Raw genomic sequence first — 20,445 nt, 5'->3', positions numbered from 1 at the left:
CACTGCAGAAAGTCCACCATACTATGTTTATGAGATGGTTGTTAGAAATCCATCCAGGGATGCATCACCTTTACCTGTGGCAACCTACGTCACATGCGACCACACCACAGCATCTGTGACATACTTCTTGCAGGCTTTTCAGACTGATGTCATCAGGATGTATGGAAATGTGTCAATCAAATGCCAGTCATGATAATATGTGATGGCTCCCTTGTGCTTATGCACTCTATTTCCACTGCATTCTGCAGAACAGGTCTGGAGGATCTGCTGCAGAAATACTTCCTCTTAATTACTGGACAGCATCCAACAGCAGTGTTGGGGGTAATACATTACAAGTAACGCAAGTTATGTAATATTGTTACTTTTTCCAAGTAACTAATAAAGTAATGCATTACTTTTTAATTGACAAGAAAATAATGATAATACTATTGACAAGAGTTACTTTTTTCAAATAAGTAACGCCAGTTACTTTCCCCCCATTTATTGATTAAAAGCTCTCCTGTCCCCATGTTGAGAGAAATCAGGAGTGAGATGTTAGTTCTAGAATAAATGTGAACATGCATTAATTCAACTCAGATCAAAAAATCTGATTCAGTATTCCTCAAAATGAATAAAAACAGTGAAATTCAACTCAGAATATGACGCAAACCTGCAATAATGTAACGCCACGCCAGCAGAGGAAGCCCTCACCCACTGACTGACTGTTGCTGCTCCCTCTGCTGCTTCATTGGTAACTTCCTGTATGGTGGCAATAAAAGGAGGCAATTTTTAAACAGGAAGCTGCGAAGTATTGTTTTGCTCTTGCGGACTCTACCAAGCGTTTATCTCTGTTTTCGTCATTGCCACGGTTTTGTTTTATTATCATAGTTTTGCTTTTGTTTCTCCATAGTCCTGTCTAGTTTTTGCTATCGTTCCTTTCCTTGTTTATTTGTTACTTTTCGGACTGCTCTCCCTGGTTTTTGGACTCTGCCTGTTTTGTGGATTACGTTATTGTGTTGCCTTCGTCACTCTGTTTGTCTGGATACTGACCCTGCCTGTCTGACTACGATCTGTATAATAAAAGCTCGCACTTGGATCTTACACGCTTCCGACGAGTCCTCATTACAGAATACTTCGCCTACCCTGGATCCAGCGGCTTTTGCACACAGATATCACCATGGATCCAGCATCACGCCTTGTTCAGCTCCGCCAAGGTAACCGGCCCATCGAACAGTACGTTATGGACTTTTGTGAACTTCTCAAAACATCTACCAAGTCACAGTTCGCTCACGCCAAGCCTGCCCGTCCAGAGTCTGCACCTCTCATGGCCGCCTTCCTACAACCAGCTCACAAGATGGCCGCCATCCCAGAGCCTGTCCACAAGATGGCCGCCATCCCAGAGCCAGTCCACAAGATGGCCGCCATCCCAGAGCCAGTCCACAAGATGGCCGCCATCCCAGAGCCAGTCCACAAGATGGCCGCCATCCCAGAGCCAGTCCACAAGATGGCCGCCATCCCAGAGCCAGTCCACAAGATGGCCGCCATCCCAGAGCCAGTCCACAAGATGGCTGCCACGCCTGAGCCTCATCAAATCAAAATGATCTCACCCAAATCTCATCTCGCCATGTCTGCTGCACCCAAAACAAATCAAGTGATGCCTGATCCTCCAGTGTCAAGTCAAGTCAGGGCTACACTTTCTGTGCCAAGTCAAAATACAGCTGCTGTTCTCCATGAGTCAAGCCAAGTCACGTTACAGCTGTTGTTCCTGAGTCAAGTCAAGTTACAGCTGGGTTGTGACCATAAGTCTGCTCCTGAGGCCTTGTTTGTCCACGAGTTCGCGCCCATACCTCCTGAGGTGTCAGCTCAAGCTGTAGATCCTCCTAAGGAGGTGGCGTCTATTTATGAACTCACTGCCACGTCTGCCCTAGAATTGACGCCTATGCCTCCAGAGGTGTCAGCTTATGCTGTGGATCCTCCAATGGGGGCGGCGTCCTCCCATGAACTCTCTCCCTGTCATGTCACGGTCAAGAAGGCCTATCATGAAAACTCTGCCCGCCACGTCACGGTCAAGAAGGCCAATCACGAACTCTCTGCCTGTCATGTCACAGCCAAGGAAATCATCCGTGAACACAGCGCTCTGCTATGGATGTTACTGGTTCCACTGTGGATATCTCTGCTCCTGTCTGCTCTACCTGCTCTGCCTGCCCTGCAATGGCTCCCTGTTATGCCCGCTCTGCCTGCCCCACCATGGCTTCCTACTTGGCCATTGCTCCACGGCCCAGGCCCTCCGAGGTTCCACTGTCTGCCACAGTTCCATGGCCCATGTTCCCCAGTGCTTCACTGTCTGTCCCTGCTCCACGATCCAGGCTCACCTCCTCTGCACGGACCTGGCCCCCCGTCCCACCCCCTGTTTTGCCTCCGTTCCCTCACCCTCCTGGATTGTTGTTTGAGCGCTAGGGGTCGCTCCTGGGGGGGGGGAGATTCTGTAACGCCACGCCAGCAGAGGAAGCCCTCACCCACTGACTGACTGTTGCTGCTCCCTCTGCTGCTTCATTGGTAACTTCCTGTTTGGTGGCAATAAAAGGAGGCAATTTTCAAACAGGAAGCTGTGAAGTATTGTTTTGCTCTTGCGGACTCTACCAAGCGTTTATCTCTGTTTTCATTGCCCTGTTTTTGTCATTGCCACGGTTTTGTTTTATTATCATAGTTTTGCTTTTGTTTTTCCATAGTCCTGTCTAGTTTTTGCTATCGTTCCTTTCCTTGTTTATTTGTTACTTTTCGGACTGCTCTCCCTGGTTTTTGGACTCTGCCTGTTTTGTGGATTACGTTATTGTGTTGCCTTCGTCACTCTGTTTGTCTGGATACTGACCCTGCCTGTCTGACTACGATCTGTATAATAAAAGCTCGCACTTGGATCTTACACGCTTCTGATGAGTCCTCATTACAAATAATTAAATATGTTAATACAAAAGTCTTTGGTGCCGACCTTTGATCCAGTTTAACCATACTAATAAGCAAAAATTACTCAATATAATCTAACATTTGTTTTCCTTTTTTTTTTTTTTAATTGCTGAAGAGCTGACTTTTTTTTTTTCTTCTGTGGTCTAATGTACAGATGTGAATTTACTTTTCTCAAAAACCTGAGGCTTTTGGTGTGAAAAGGCTTTTACATTTGCCAAAAATAGAGCTTTTTATATTAAAAACAAACAAGCAAGCCCTGCCCAGATTTAAAAAGTAACGCAAAAGAAACAAATTGAAACTGTACCTTTTTTTTTTTTTAACAGAAAACAGAACATTTCAGAGCAACAGCCACAAATAGCTGATGACCAAGATATAGTCATCCAAACATAGGTACATGTGTATATATAAAAAAATATATATGTCAAAAAAGGTAAATGCATACAATCATCTCATTTCTTATGATTTTATTCTGTATTTGAAAATAGAATGGTTTGCATTCAATATGTACATTATATTAATTCAATATTCAATTTATTAATTTTTGGTTGGGCCACATCAGACTTCACAGAGCATCAGCAGGAGGACACAAAGGGTAGTACCACTCAAAAACTCAATGATGCAGCATCCCAGGTGATTTTTATCAAAATGAAGTATTTTCATTGCAGTAACAGCAGGAATTGTTTCATATCTACTGTAATGTATCATTTTCTTCCCCTCAGCTAATTGCATTGTGGGGAAAAAAAAATGACACACAAGCGGTTGTTTCTGTGGTCCCTTCGCAATTTAGAAAAGACTTATTCATCAGACACACTGACCTCCTATCACTTAGGCCTCCTAACTGGCTCACAGGTGAGGTATGATGGGCAAACATCAGTAGCATGATCATGAAAGTATACTTACAAATGCACAAATGCACTGTTAAACAGTTACAGTCACTTGTGACTTATTATCATCTAAACACCTTAATACCCACTGTGTTGTGCTCATATGCCAATCTTATAAGTAAGTAATTATGTATTTGTAAACATGTGCTTATCCATTTGTAGACTGGGTAATCAAACTTTCATGCAAATATCACAAATATCCTGATTTGTCTTGAAACACAATATACTCTTTTCAAATAGATATCACTACTTTACTTGTGCACCTAACCTGGTACATGGGAAAGATAAACAGACTGTTACATGAGAACTTGCCACCTTTTAAGGAGGGTTTTGAGCACTAGGGGCTTGGCCTTGCAGCTCAGCTTGAGCTCTCTGTCACTGTTCAAATGTTTTAATCTAAAAGAATGTAATGTCATGATCTTTGATGTACTATCTGATTGACGTTAGGTAATTGAGTGCTTCTTACATCACGCTGTCAATCAACTGCATTTGGAGAAAACCATCTATATCATGAACCCCTTCACAGCTGAAGTGGCCCTTTTTAAGGACAGAACAATAGTCAGGAAGCAAAGTTTGTCGTTGATATGATTCTTTAGGGTCTTAATGAAAAGTATATAATATACTTTGGTTAATAAAATTCTCAATGGTAGTGTAAAACAACACCCTTTTTACCTTGTCAAAAATCATCTAATTCTGGTCGAGGCTGCTTTAAATGCAAATGAGCTCCGCTCGCCCCGCCCCTCTCTTCTCTCTGTGAAGTGACGAGCATGTTTACCTTAGCCACATTTAGCTGCATTAAGCCGCATTTAGCCGTGTTTAGCCGCTAAACTTGTTAACAAGCACGTTATTAGGAAAGGCGATCGCAAAGATTTATAAAAAAAAAAAACCTTATACTCACTTCTGCTGTAAGTGAAGCTGGATCATGAATGATTTGCGTGAACATAGACGGATATATGTAGATCGGGAGGCGCATTCCATTCACAAACAAACGTAATCCACTGCATCTTCAGCGGCTCAGATGTCGGTGTTACAGTTCTGTCTGTTTGTATTCTTAGTTTCTCCCATTGTCTCCCCCCGTCGATCTGTCTACTTTGGTTTAGTCCCTGTTAGCGTTATCTGGTTCACCTGTCTGTCATTATTAGTTAGCCTTTATATATCTGTCTTTGTCATGAGTTCCCTGTCGGTCTTTATTGTTGATTTGAGTTTCAGTGTGTGTGGATATCGCTCTGTGTTCCTGCCTGTTCCTCTTGAAAGTAATTAAAATAAGATTTGTTTCGTACGTTGTATCCTGTCTTCCATCCAGCACCAGCAAACGTAACAGAAAGACCGACCCAAACAGTTTTTTCCCGGCATCTTCCCCTGCGTTTATTTTTCCGTTTTTCCCTCAGTGTTTTTGTTTTTTGATTATTATTATGGATCCTACCGTTCTCCTCATCCTCCTGAAGCAGGGGGAATGCTCTCTCGAGGACCACACCCGTGATTACATCTTCCTGGCAGAACACTCCCACTTTCCGGATAGCAGCCTATGCAAGTTCTACTACGCTGGACTTAACACCACCACCAAGGCGCTGCTATCTGGGGAGGGTCCTCAAGAGAGCCTGCCAGAGTACATCGAGTGGGTGCTGGCGTCCTGTGGATCGTCGTGGACCATCGACATCATCAAGGAGGACGTCATCCCCACTCTAGACCCAGAGCCCAGCCAACCAGCACCCCGACATGCGGAGTTTGAGCCCGAGCCCACCGCGGATGACGAGCCAGAGCCACGAGCGACAGAGCTAAAGATCGCCACAGAGCCTGAGCCTTACACGTCCGATCAGGTGCGAGAGCCGGCTACAGCTACCGTGACGGGGAAGTGCAACATGGAGCAAGTGAGGGCTATGGAGAGCCCTGCCCACTGCACCACTGCTGGGGATGAGCTGGAAGATAACTCTGGGGACTTTTCTACGGAAGTTCTAGAAAATGACTCTGGGGATTTAATAGACTTCTTTACAGAAGTATCTACCTGTCACGTTATGCCGGCCTGTATGGAATCCCCACCCACCCTCCCTCTTCTGCCTACGTCAACGTCTGTCTGCTCACCGCTGTCCCCTGACAGCCCCTCTGCTCACCCTCAGTCTTCCACCTGTGCAGTGGGCTCGCCGCGGGTCTGCCAGCTTCCATCGGCGTCAGGGCTGGAGGATCCCTCATCTCCGCCTCCAGCCTCAGAGTCCAGAACTCCGCCTCGGCCCTCCGACCCTGCGGCTCCACCACGGCTCTCAGCGCCCTCGTCTCCATTGTCGCCCATCGGTCCACCAGCTCCACCGGGCTCCCTCGTCTCTTCAGCTCCGCCCTGGTCGGTCGTCGTCCCTCCGTCACCTCAGGACTCTGTTCCTCCGGCTGCGCCTCGTCACTCCGTCCCACCGGCTCCTAAGGACTCCTCCCTCCCTCCGGCACAGCCTCCATCCTCTGTCGCTCCGGCTCCGCCGCGGACCTCCGGATCTCCGCCTACGCCTTGGTCGCCAGAGCCTAGGGCTCCACCTTGGCCCTCCGGATCCTCGGTGTCGCCCTGGATCTTCAGCTCTTCATCTCCGCCTCGGGCTCCTTCACCAGCTGCTCTGCCTCTGTCGGTCAGCCCCATGGAGTCGTCAGCCCTTCTTCCACCATGGCTCCTCCCTCCATCGGCTCCACCGTGGGTCATCATGGCTGCGTTCTGGGTCCTGCTAGGTTCCTCCTGCTCCGGGTCCCTCCTGTTTCCTCCCTGGCTCCTCCCACCATCGTCACCGCCTTGGACTTTGTTTTTTGCCCTTATCACTCTGTTTTTTGTCCCCCTCCCGGGGTTCCGTCCTCCGCCGAAGCCTCCTCTCACATGGACTCTGTTTTTCTGCTGTTTTTTCGCCCCTCTTGTCTGTTTTGTTTTTTGTTTTCTACGGCGCGAGTACGCGCCTATTTGGAGGGGGGCATAATGTTACAGTTCTGTCTGTTTGTATTCTTAGTTTCTCCCATTGTCTCCCCCCGTCGATCTGTCTACTTTGGTTTAGTCCCTGTTAGCGTTATCTGGTTCACCTGTCTGTCATTATTAGTTAGCCTTTATATATCTGTCTTTGTCATGAGTTCCCTGTCGGTCTTTATTGTTGATTTGAGTTTCAGTGTGTGTGGATATCGCTCTGTGTTCCTGCCTGTTCCTCTTGAAAGAAATTAAAATAAGATTTGTTTTGTACGTTGTATCCTGTCTTCCATCCAGCACCAGCAAACGTAACAGTCAGGAGTAAATGACGACCACTATGTTCATTATTACATCCAGCAACACAACACCTCAATCGCTCAATCGGAGATATTCTTGTCTAACTTACATTCCTGCTCCGGCATCAAAACAAGGAAAGTTACTGGACTGTGACAGCTGGTCTGAGGTAAGAGCTCATGTCAATCAACTATGGTGGGAGTGTCCTCTGTGGGTGTGACGCCACAATGACAGGCATCTGAGAACGGCTCGATTTGAAAAAGGGGATATTATTTTTACAGATTAAATAAAAAGCCACTGCATGGATTTTTGTCGTTATAGGGTAGATTTGTACATACACTGCCAACACACATTAATGTTCAAACAACATGTAAAAGTGAACTTAGCATCCGATGACCCCTTTATCGGGGCAGAGCGGGCAGAATCAGAAGCTGCTGCCCAAAAGTTCTGGTACTTATGCAATTTACTTTATTCAATCTAATCATCTATGTAATTATGTCTAATTTGTAGTATTTTTGCACATATATAAATTAGAATTATATTTCATTATGACATTTCATGGTCACACAGTGAATACTTTCAGATGAGGACTATCCACCACCGCTGTGAGAGCGGGCAGATGTTGAGTTCGAAGGAGCTGTTATGAAACACCCGGTTCAGCCAGATGGATATAACTGTGGTGTGATAGTCATTATGGTACAGTAACATAGATGTGTACGTACATTCTTGAATTCTGACAGTTTTTTTATTATCATTATTATTATTATTATTATTATTTTTATTTGTGTGCATGTGCTATCTCCATATTTGGAGGAGAGCTATTTTACAGTAGGCAATATACTGTACATTTTACTGTACAGTGTTTATCTTGTGTACATCACATATTTTCTTTCTGTCTTATTTGTTTGCTTGCTGTTGTTTATTTAGATGACAAAGGCAGTCATGAAAGCATTTCCTAAATTGCCTAACATGGAATTTGGGACTACTCCAAAAGAGATGGCACAGGAACGTACAGCTTTGGCACTGGAAATGCTTCAAACTTCAGGTATGTTTATTTATTTATTTTCTCTCTTTTTTTTTTATTTATTTTTTTTTTACATGTCTGTTTGGATTGTCATAAAGTATAAAATGTCAGTTTTGTTTTCCATTAGTGTTTGACACAGAGAACAATTGTTCCATGTGTTTAAAACACAACCCACCACGTCCAGGGCCTTCCATTAAATGGGTAAGGTGTTGTTTTCAATTGCTCTGTTTTGTAGAGTTTGCTGGATTAAAGTGTATTCTTTTAGTAATACAGTTAGTTAATTCTCATAGATATTTGTTGTCATATTCTGAATTTCTTCAAAAATTATAATTACCAGTTAAACCAAGAGAATTTGCTATTGTTCTTAATGCAATTCCAAAGAGTGATTATGCTTTTTAAAAAACTGTGTTTCAGAAGGAATCCGCATGGTTAATCCTTGCGGAAACATTTTCATTGAAAATGTTGATGTTTTAAAACAACGGTGTAGCAGTAAGATTATAAGGAATGCTCTTTGTTCTGTGTCTTTACCTGCAGTAAGGTTTTTCTGGTCTTCTTTATTTGGTAATATCTCTGAGGTTAAAGCATGGAAGTTGCCAAATAAATTTTGTATCAAAATAAAACAAAATAAAGGAAGCTTCTTACAAAATACTTCATAGGATTTATCCTGCTAAGGATAAAGATTTAAGCTTAATATTTCATATACCTGTGATATTTGTGGTCAAGAAAAAGAAGTTATTTTGCATCTATTTTTTCGTTGTATTCACTCAAGATTATTTTGGAAGGATGTGGAATTCTATATTAATAGAAAGATGGAATGTATGATAGAAATGTGTATATTTGATGTGCTGTTTTATACAGAAAATGAAAATTTGAATTGTAAGGAACAACACATTATACAATTGCTTGTTATGTTAGGAAAATACCATATACATAAGAAAACGTGGGCTCAATGTAGACCAAATGTTTCCCATTTTATTAATGACTTTGCATTGTATGTAAATCTTTTTGAACAATCAAAAAACACAAAAAAACACTGAAAACATATAATGCTCTGAAAGCACTGAATTTTATGTCATTTTCCTCTCTCTTTTTTTCCCTCTTCCTTTTCTCTGGCAGCTATTGTAATTTGAGATGCGTATGTAATACCTCATGTTCTCATGGCATTGGAATAATAAAGCAAAAATAAATAAATAAATAAATAAATAAATAAAATAAATAAATAAATCTTATACATTTTTACCATTAAAAAAAACAAAAACTCCTGAGTGAGAGAGAGTCCGGCCGCAAGAGGGCGCTGTGCTTTCGCAGCTCTCTCCGAGTGTCAGGAGAAGGAGAGAGAAACATCCGGGTATTGTTCCGCCGCAGGAGAAACCGATGAGAGAAGGAGCCGTTCGCGTTCCGCCACTAACTACAGGGATACAGCGAACTCCTTTATTTATACGTTAACATGGCGGCAAGTATATTTGTTTGATTGTTGTTTTGGGCGAGATTATATTCGACAAAAGTATATCATTTATGAAACAGTAATTCATTGGCTTCATTCTGTACTCGGAAAAATGGCGGATCGCCTGTTCTAAGCCTGATTGAAAAGAACCTCAGGGCTCAAAACAACGCTGGGAACTGAAATGCGAACCTGTTCTGTTCAAACCGAGAGTCTAGTTCATATGACGAATTATTTGGTTCTGTGAGAATTCGCTGTCCAGTAATATCAAGCGCATAAACAGAAGGCGATTAGCAGGCTAACTGAACCCGCGGCTAACCTGATGCAGCAGTACACTTCAGTTATACTAAGACATAGGGATGTTCACAATCAGTGAGCGGCTTATTATTTTTGTATGCTTTACATTAGAATTATTTTGACTTGGTGCTTTGTCTCCAATCAGGCAAATGACGCCAAATTCCACGAGTCTGTGTCGGGAAAATCGCACACGGATGAAGATCGTCAGCGGAGCTCGAAGCACTGCTCCCGATCCAGATCACGATCCGCGGAGCGAAAGCGCAAGTCAGGTAACGCTAGACCCGAATCCCCAGTCCTGACATGTCGCAGTCATTCTCATCAGAAAAAGATCGCAAAAGAACGTCTTCCTCAGCGTTGTTGTTTTCCGACGCAAATGCCCAAACATCCTTAACCGTCTGAGAGGGAGAAGTTTTGACCTGCCCTGACATCAAGATACATTTACTTGACATATGCAAAAGTAAAAAGAAGTGTTGAACCTTGAATAAAACTAAATTATTAGAACGATTTTAGAACGATGGTGTAACTGTAACAATACCTACAGGATATACCAGAAAAAAAAAAAGAAAACAAAACTATGCTCATACACCACAATAATAAAGTAAAAACTAGATGTGTGTGTTATTACATTTAAAAGATTTTAATCATGCGCTCACTTCATTCTGATCAGCTCCTTAGAAACCAAGGCTTCTTATCTAGTTTCATTTTGAGTATTTTGATTAAAGAATTTTTAGACATTTGTACTGGAAAAAGAAAAAAAAAACAAGACAAAAATACTGAGGAAGAACTTTTTTTTTTAGCCATATAATCAGAAAAAAAAAAAATTAAAGCTATTAAAGCCTTAAGCTATATATATATATATATAGGTCAAAGACAAAAAAGCATTTAAGCATAAAAACAATAAGTGTAATAATGCTTTACATTTTTGTTGTTTTTTCTAAGAAAGGTAAAAGTTTTAATTTAATAAATATACGTTTTTCCCTAATTTACCAAAGACACCCACTAAATTGTTATTCAGTGTGATAATAGGCTCGTTTGAGATGAGCAAATTCTGCGCAGAATCGATCACCGGTGATCACAGCGAGATGCATGCGGTTAGAAATGTGTCCGAGTTACGTCCGCCTCGCTCTGATGTCATGCTGACGTGTGCCAAAAAACTCTGGCGACGGCGAGGCGGCTGTGTCGGATTGAGCAGTTGGGCGCGGTAGCTCTCCACCGACCGCGCTGACCAAAAGCACAGTGGAAAACGCCTGGATGACGACACAGCTTAAAGCTCATTGGTTCAGACAATCGTGATGTTGCCGTTCTTTTCTAAAATGTTTTCTTTTTTTAATTTAATATCATGTGATTATGTGTTTAAATTATGCATGAATATTCCCAAACACTATGCCAGTGTGATCTCTGTGTGAGATATGTGAGTTTTGTCATATTTTTGTAAAAATCTAAAATACACGTTTGTATTAAAGTAAAAAAGGATGATAAATACGCCTTTCATATGGTATTAAATAGCAAGCACTTTGAGTGTCTTGTTCATCATATTTATTTTCATATAAAAACAACAGAAGTGAAATTATATCATGTTTATCAGCAACACAGCAGGTGAGTGTGATAACGCGATATCCACCTTTGATCTCGTAGGTGTCTGTTCTACTTCGAGAGGTCAGAACTGTCCGTCTTGACTGCGCTCATTTCACTCCTCCCCTCACGAGCCTAATCTTGTTGGGCATATTTACAACAAAAATCAATTTATGACATATTAAAAGACGAATTACTTTCACCCCAAACACTAATTAGTTGTAATTCTACATTTTAAAAAATTGCCATATCCTAGGTTTTGCTCAAGTGCCGTTAAGAATTTTTTACTCATTTAAAACACAATTAAATTTAATATGCTTATTATTCTTTTATACATTTTAACATGTACAGGTCAGAATAAGCATGTTGTTTGAATTTTTACATAAATATTGTGTTACACTGAATGACATTGTAACATTATTTCAACCAAATTTTGACATTTTATCCAAAAACGTATTTGAAACCGTAAAAGTAGACACTTGCATTAAACTTACATTCTATGGACATAAAATCACTTTTGTAAATTTCTTTTGATGTGGACATCAGTCTTTATATATGTAAAATAATGGGGACTACATGTAAATTGAATCCGTCAGTGTCCATCCAACAATAATTAATTTTATTGTTTGTATGTTTTTGTGTTTCAGGAGAGAAGAGGCACAGACGAAGCCACAGCAGAAGCAAAGAGGTAACTAATTTTAGTCCATTGATGTCATGTAGACCTAAATTAAACTGGTCACATCATCAGTAGTTTTACAGCTGGCATTTCTAGTTTTAGTCCTGGGTAAGTATGCAGCTTAGACAGAAGGAATGAAATGCCAGACTGAGAAGAAAAGCACTGAGATGTAATCACAAGTGCATGTAATCGTAAGTTTTATTAATATTGATTACAGATGGAGAGAAATGTCTGTTTGGGAGCTTTTTTAACGTCCTGTATTTTAGATCACATGATAACATTTCTATAATAAATTATACTCAGCGTGCTAATGCACGAAGAGACTCTCTGAACTGAAGACGCTGCTGACAGATAGCAAAATTATATGCCTACTACCTGGACAGGTAACTATCAGTCATTTAAACTTACTTGCCTATTAAACGATATCTTTTTGTCTCACAACTCCAGTTACTGCCTTTTTTTGCAGAATTGTTGTTAAAAAAATGAGTGGCCCTTCCTAATGTGAATGCATGCACATTTGCACAGTATTGACATAAGTTTTAAAACGGTTAAGTTGCACACATTGTTCAGATATGCGTATGGTCATAAGGGCATTTTACGCTGAACACAGTGACCGTGAGTTTCCCGTTAATTTTTAGTGGGAGAGCAGGACAGCTGCTAGAATGGGCTCGTTCGCATGAATCATGCCACTTTGTTGTGCGCGACCGCATCGAGATTACTTTATTCACATGATGTAATTTCGTATTTTGTTAACCTGTTCTGCCCTACAAGCCTAAACACAGTGATCGCACTTTTGTACTGCATTAAGTGCAAAAGCTGCATGAACTTTTCCAAAACCGCCTCTAAAATCACATTTTAAAGCCATTTTAAGTTGGTGTTGTTACTGTGTTTTGCATTTGTATGGCAGAATTACCATTTCTCAAAAGAATATCCAAACATTTTATGGAGAAATAATAAAGTGCGTTACACATAAAGCTTAATTAGTACTTCTCATTTTATTTTGTTGATTTTATTAGTCTTGCAACGCAGAATGCAAGATTGAAACAGTAATCAGACGTAGGATATTTTCACTCACTGGCAGAAGCGGGTGTCATTGTTTCATACCACTGAAACCACTTGCGATTCTGTGGTTTAAATTGCTTATCATACGTATGGAAATGTGCCCGTACACACAAGAGGTGGCAAGATCGCAAGAAAAACTTTCTTTGTATCATGTAAAATGCCCTTTAAAGTCATCATGAAACCAACTTTATGAATTTCCAACAGTTTTACTCTTATCTAATCTTGATTTGACTCCGTTGTTTGACATGGGTGTTCTGTTTTTGAATGGTCAAATATGTATGGTCATTTTTAATATTTCTTATTTAAATGTTCTGGTTAAGTGCACTCTTTTGTGGTAAATGTAGCTGTAGACGCTGCACTCGGATGCTGGTGGAAGTTGGTGTAGGGTTTTTGTAGTTTATAAACTGTTTTTCTTGTCAAAATTATTTTGGCAAGTTTGTTTTCAAACCAACTTACTAACTCTCTTTATTGCACTATTTTCCTGAAAGAGACCAATTCTTCTTAAAACAGGCACGGAAGAAGGACTCTGAGAAAGCTCTGAAATGTCAGAGCGGATCAGAGGAGCAGCTGGAGATGTCAGATAAAGGTCGCGACCGGCTGTCTGAAGACGCGGAGGAGCGGCATCGCCGAAAAGACAAGAAGTCCTCCAGACCGAGAAGCCTATCGAGATCACGCTCGAGAGAAAAGTATTCATTTTTCTTTCATTTAACGCCGGCTGAATTCATGCGACAAGTGAGTATGGTGAGGTGTTAAGTGTGCTTAAATATGCAACTTAATGTTTTATTGTAGACGACATCATAATCGAAACTGGGACAAAAAGAGATCTCGATCGCGCAGCGGCGAAAGGAGGTCGAGGAGTCGTGACAAGAAGAGGCGGGCCAGGTCTCGATCAAACTCCAGAGGCAAACACAGACATCGCAGCAGGAGCCGCAGCAAGAGCAGGTTGGGCTGAGGTTTTGTGTTCAGGATTTTGCATGAGACTGAGTGGAAATGCTGATTTGTACTAAAACGGTAAGATGGCTTAATTCTGTCTAGGGAGAAGAAGAAGAGGTCAGAGAAAGCACGGAGGAAAAGCCGCAGTCGGTCGGTGAGTCCTGTGACCTTCAGAGGCAGAAACACGGCCATGGATGCTCAGGAGGCACTGGCCAGAAGGTAGAGCGCCGTCTGTTTCGCACAAGTACTAAATACGTGATTTATGCTTTATACACAGTATATAACAGAGCTGAGTTCAGTTTGAAAGCATTTTGGTTTTAGCCATAGTCCTTGAACTAAAATGCCATTTAGTTTTAGTTCACTTTTAGCCGACTAAATGTCAGAACATTGTAGTTATGACTAATAATACAGAGTAGATGGAGTTATCGATTTGGTTAAATTGTAATGCAGTAATTAAGTATTTCTGCAGGAAGCATCTATTTAGAGTTTAATAAGAGTGATATTAAAGTTTGAACAATATAGACGCATCACAGCCTGCACGATTTGACAGTTGCACTAAACCATATCACTGTTTCAATTAGGGCTGAGGGAGACTGATAAAAATGGATAACTTAATATATTTGTTTTTTAGTGCTTGGTGGTTTTGTGCTGGTACTTTGACTGGTTTAGGCCTGTCATGGATAAATTAATATGACACTAAAACCACCAGTAGGTGGCAGCAAGGCTGATGAGTTAATGAGTGAATTGTTGAATGATTCATTCAAGCGATTCATTCAAAAAGGGCGATTCATTTAGAAATGAAGAAAGGGATTGTCCTTACGAATTGGTCATTGAATCATTGATTTAAACGATTTGTTCAAAAACAGATTCTTTCAGGAACAAAACGCCACTGTGTGTCGTCCTGTGGTGCACAAATGTTCTGCTCAGGCTTAATTTGAAACCGTTTCCATTGGTGAAACGAAAAAAACAATTGTGTCAAAAAGTAACTCACTCAGTAGTGAATTCTTGTATGTTGAACTGTTGTTTAAAGTCAATATCACATTTGCGATCATGCTCGCATGCTAATATTTAGGAAAAATTACACTGTTGCTTGGATGATGTTTTTAACTATATAAATCTAAAAAAAACAAACCCATACGGGATATTTCTGCTTTCATAACTTGAATTCTAGTGGCATTCTAACTACATTCGGATGGGCTTCATCACGCATACAGGCTTTGTACTTTCAAGACGTGTTTATTGTCACGACCGGCTCTTAACCGTGACAAATAAGGGAGGCAATGAGAACAAAAGCAGTTGAAAGAAATATTTATTAACGAAAAGTAAACTTTACAAAACATAACAAAATTGAGAAAGCACGAATAAAGAACAATTAACATGACACAGAATAATAAAGTCAACTTTCAACATAATACACAGGCCTGCCAGACGCAAATTCAAAAGTAAATATTTAACCCAAAAGAACAACAAAACAAGAAGGGAAACAGAACGGCCATGAAAAACCAAAGAACCAATTTATAGTTGTTGGCAGGTGTTCAGAATTACTCCCAAAGACCCGCCCCACAGCCGGCTAAAGTGAAATGGGCCCAGGGGCACGTTACATTATGTTTTTTTGCAAAGTGAGTGACATAGCGAGTGGATAATGTCAGCTCAGTTATTGTTAAAAGAGCAATTATGATATTATAGGTGATGATAAATATCACACACCCCTTGTTTCAGTGTTATTTTTATATATCCTGTAGCCATAATCAAGCTCTGATTTGCACTGCAGAAAAACCACCTCTGTGAAAACCACCCCAAGTTATCTGACTAGATTACTGTGGTTTGAATCATCTTTTAATCTTCATGTTCATTAAATCTATTCTCCTCACACTCTTAGGCTGGAGAGAGCGAAGAAGCTTCAAGAACAGAAAGAAAAAGAGTTGTTGGAAAAACGGCAACAACAAGAGAGAGCAGCAGGCGAGTATCTGCCGCAGATCATCTGCTTTCATATCTGACTTCAGCGCTGCATCCGTCTGATATCTAATATATGGCTCGTTTCCCAACATCAGCATCTCCACTGTTGTGCGATACGGCCAGCGCAGCACCCAGTCCAGGCCTGAACGTGGCAGCGCTGCTCGCCTCCGGCACGCAGGTCACTCCTCAGATCGCGATGGCCGCTCAGATGGCAGCGCTTCAGGCCAAAACACTGGCAGAGACGGGCATTGCTGTGCCAAGCTACTACAATCCCTCAGCGGTGAACCCCATGAAGTTTGCAGAGCAGGAGAAGAAGAGGAAAATGTTGTGGCAGGGGAAAAAGAAGGGGTGAGGACAAGCAAATCGCTTTTATTAAAGTTATTCAGTTTTTTTTTATACACTTCATGTAATATTAAATATATTTTTCTGTTTTTCCCCCTGCTCTTTCTCTGCTCTCGAGTCTATGGCAGACAATAGAACAAGTTATGAAATTTGGTAGACAGATAGAGGGCAGTCTGAACATTAACCAAAGCAATTTTGAATTTTCCAACTTAAACCCCACTGTGCATTTGTGTTTATTCAAAACATGATACAAGGAAAATATTTTTCCTTCCATTTTTGGGCTCTTTCTCAGTTGAAAGCACCCTGTGACATCATATTGCTGCCTGAAATTTTGAAATTTTATTAAAAAAAAAAAAAATTCTCAGCCAGTTTTGGTTAAGATCATGCGAATCCATCTCAGACAATTTATGCAGTTTCATTATTATTTTTATTATTATTGTTGTTATTACTATTATACCGAAATGGCTCTAATCATCTTCAGCCCAAGCTTTTTAATAGACTGAACTGTTTTTATAACCTTTGACTAAAAATCATAAGATTCTCCAACACCAAAAAATACTAGCTGCCTCTCATTCTAGTAACACTACTTTTGACATCCTTAAAATCTTTTTATGTATGTCTTAAGATGTTCAATATTAATAAATGTTTATGTTGTAGGACAAGTCACAAACAGCTGAGCTTTGGGAGAAGCTGAATTTTGGCAATAAAGACCAAAATGTGAAATTTCGTAAACTTATGGGCATCAAAGTAAGTGTTCTCCTATGTTAAATATGGTCTTTCTACTTTTTATTCAAAATGCTCTTAATGTGTGAACTGGACAAATGTTCATTTTATTATAGAAATGTTGTGTTTGATTGTTGTGATCCTTTATTATTATTATTATTTTTTTTTTTTAAATTGTTACAATTTATATTCACCTTGAGTGTTTAGTTATTTAGTACTTTTGTCATTATTAGTTTTTATAATTAGCTTTTATTTCAGTTTTAGTTTTTATTTCCAGTAATTTCAGTGCTTCGACTTAAACATAATTCAGTTAGTTAACTGGTGACATTTCTAGTTTTGTTTTTGTTTGTTTTTCATGTCTTATCTATTCCATGAGCAAAGTTTTTATGTAATGATGATGATAACCCAGTTGTGTTGATTGTAGGGTGAAGAAGAAGGATGTTCATCAGGAGCTGCTAATGAAGAAGGTCTGAAAACCTTGCAGCAGCAGGAAGAGATGTTCCGCAATCTGGACGTCCAGTATGAGATGGCCCGTTCACAGACGCACACGCAGAGGGGAATGGGCCTGGGCTTCTCCTCCTCGTTTTCCTCAAGGGGCATGGATGCCGTCTGAACATTCTGTGTTTGTGCTTCTCATTTCTGTAAATTCTAGCCGACGTGGGCGCTGTAAAGCTGATTTGTACGTGCTTGTAGAGGATGCTGCTGCATTAGCTTGCATGTATGACTCATCAGACCGGTCATTTTATTCATTTTGGAAATTCACTTGTAAATACAGTTGATTGCTCAAACATGTATCGTTGCTTGGTCTCTGAAAATTGTGTTTAATATTGTAAAGCTTTCGTTTGGGTTTTGGGAGGGAAGTGTGATTGTATATTTCACTGTGTTTGTATTGAAACTGTCCAAAGCGAGCGATTCCTGATATATCAGTGACCGTGGGGTTCCATCCAGGCGGGTATGATATACTGTGAATGCTTTATGCTTTTAATAAAATGGTTACTACGTAAATATGTTAAGGATGCAAATTAACGTGGCAGACATTTCATCAGTTACAGATGGGAAACGACACAAAACAAGCAACACTGTTTCACATTTAGAACAGTGAAATAATTGAACATACAAAATACATTTCATCATTTGATCATGTATTTTTTGATCTCTGAAGTTAAAAGATTGGAACAACTGGAACCTCAACTTTTAGTCGTTGCCTGTCCTCGTACTGGCTTGTATACTGTACTCTTACGATTCTGCAATTCGTAATAGGTAAGTTAGGCCTAGGGTGATCTAATTTAAACAGAAAATATGCATACTTTAATGAGAAAAATGAATGTAGAAATGGCTGCCATGAGTTTTGCAGCGGAAGGTCCAAAAAAAACTACGTACCAAAGTTGCACACTTTTTTTTGTGAGGTCACTAGGAAGATCCTCTATATGCTCCTTAGTTTTACATTTGGGCTGATGTACTCTGAGAATTAAACTGACACTCAAAAACACCAACCTATTATCAAGTTTAAAGATGGCCTGTAGAGGTCACGAATTTAATAATGGGCCTAAACACAATACATTCTGGCACAAATGTAATTGTCTGATTTGAAATCTCTGAAATATAATCAAGGGTGAATTGTCTGATAATTAAATGCTAACTTAATGTAGTGCATTATAAGCGTACAGTATAGCTTACACTTGGGTTTTGTTTTAGTGTGTACTGCCTATACTTTGTACACTTAGTATATTTGCCTGTCAGCATTTTTCAAATCAAAATCAAATTGAAAACATCCTGTTCAAACCGAAGTGCTTGTTTTAAATACTGTGATTACTGTGATTTGTTAATAGAAATGTACAATACTAATAACATTTAAAATTCTGTTCATAGTGCATTACGTATACAATAGTAATAGTAAAAAAAATTAGTTATGTTGTGTTCATAAATCTATTACATTTAAAAAAAAAAAAAAAAAAAAAAAAAAAAAGGATTACATTTGTTACACTTGACTTACTACATTGTGTACAGTTATTAGATTTTGAGCTGCGACATGGTGCATTTTTCTGCAAATTTATGCTTACGGACTGCAAAGAAACAGGGTCAAATAAAGATGGAAGAGGTGTGTTTTTAGCCGATTCTTGAGTTGGGTGGGTCATTCCACCAGGTAGGAAAAGTTCATTTAAAAGTCTGAAAATTATTTTGTGCCTATTTGGGATGAACAGTAATGCACTATTCACTTGCAGAACGCAAGCTTCTAGAGGGCACATAAGTCTGAAGTAATGAATTTAGGTAAAAGGGTGCAGAGCCAGTTGTGGTTTTGTCACATTAGTGCCTTGAATTTTACACCAGCAGCTATTGGTAACCAGTGCAAATTGATAAACAGAGGTGTGGTGGTCATTCTTTTCGGCTCATTAAAGATTAATCTTTCAGCTGCATTCTGGATTAATTATAAAGGTTTGATAGAACTGGATGGAAGATCTGCCAGAAGAGCACTGCGATAGTCCAGCCTGGATGGAACAAGAGCTTGAACAAGGAGTTGTGAAGCATGTTCTGAAAGAAAAGGGCCTGATCTTTCTGATGTTGAATAAAGCAAATCTGCAGGACCAGGCAGTTTTTGCAATGTGGTCTGAGAAAGTCATCTGATTATTAATCACAACTCTAAAGTTTCTGGCTGTTTTTGAAGGAGTTATGGTTGATGTGGTTCTGGATGGTGAAATTGTGATGAACGATGGGTTTGATGGAACCACAAGCAGTTCTGTCTTGGCAAGGTTGAGCTGAAGATGATGGTCCTTCATCCAGCAAGAATTGTCTGTTAGACAAGCTGAGATGCGAGCAGCTATCATCAGATCATCAGGAGGGAATGAGAGGTAGAGTTGAGTGTCATCAGCATAGCAGTGATATAAAAAGCCATGTTTCTGAATGACAGAACTTAGTGATGCCATATAGACAGAGAAGAGAAGCGGTCCAAGAACTGAGCCTTGAGGCACCCCAAGTAGAAAGACGTTGTGACTTGGACACTTCACCTCTCCAAGATACCTTGAAGGACCAGTCTGAGAGGTAAGACTCAAACCACTGGAGTGCAGTTCCTGAGATGTTGTTTGCCAATAGGGTTGACAGAAGGATCTGGTGGTTAACTGTTTTAAAAGCAGCAGACAGATCCAGCAAGATAAGTACTAAAGATTTGGAATCTGCTCTTGCCAGTCTTAGGGCTTCAACAACTGAGAGCAAGGCATGTCTCAGTTAAGTGTCTACTTCTGAAACCAGACTGGTTGCTGTCTAGTAGGTCGTTCTGTGTGAGAAGGGTGGACATTTCCAGCCCTTCTTGCATGGTTTACTATTCCAGCTCTCTGGCAGCCATTCCAAAAGGTCTTTGCTAGACAACACACACAAACAGCTGAG

The 20,445-nt window shown here is 40.4% G+C and overlaps 1 protein-coding gene across 1 annotated transcript; it reads left to right on the top strand.

Annotated features, from left to right (window-relative positions):
- Positions 1-9,388: 9,388 nt before the first annotated feature.
- rsrc2 (arginine/serine-rich coiled-coil 2) lies at positions 9,389-18,072 on the top strand. Its single transcript, XM_051110524.1, is given in 10 exon segments — positions 9,389-9,518; positions 9,949-10,072; positions 12,023-12,063; positions 13,624-13,799; positions 13,903-14,055; positions 14,149-14,265; positions 15,926-16,005; positions 16,098-16,360; positions 17,008-17,091; positions 17,492-18,072. Coding segments are annotated over 10 exon segments (1,233 nt in total). The 5' UTR covers positions 9,389-9,512; the 3' UTR covers positions 17,681-18,072.
- Positions 18,073-20,445: the final 2,373 nt, after the last annotated feature.

The sequence above is a fragment of the Labeo rohita genome, chromosome 5 (genome assembly GCF_022985175.1).
Source record: "Labeo rohita strain BAU-BD-2019 chromosome 5, IGBB_LRoh.1.0, whole genome shotgun sequence".
NCBI classification, from domain to species: Eukaryota; Metazoa; Chordata; class Actinopteri; order Cypriniformes; family Cyprinidae; genus Labeo; species Labeo rohita.
This window is presented reverse-complemented; position numbering and strand designations above follow the sequence as displayed.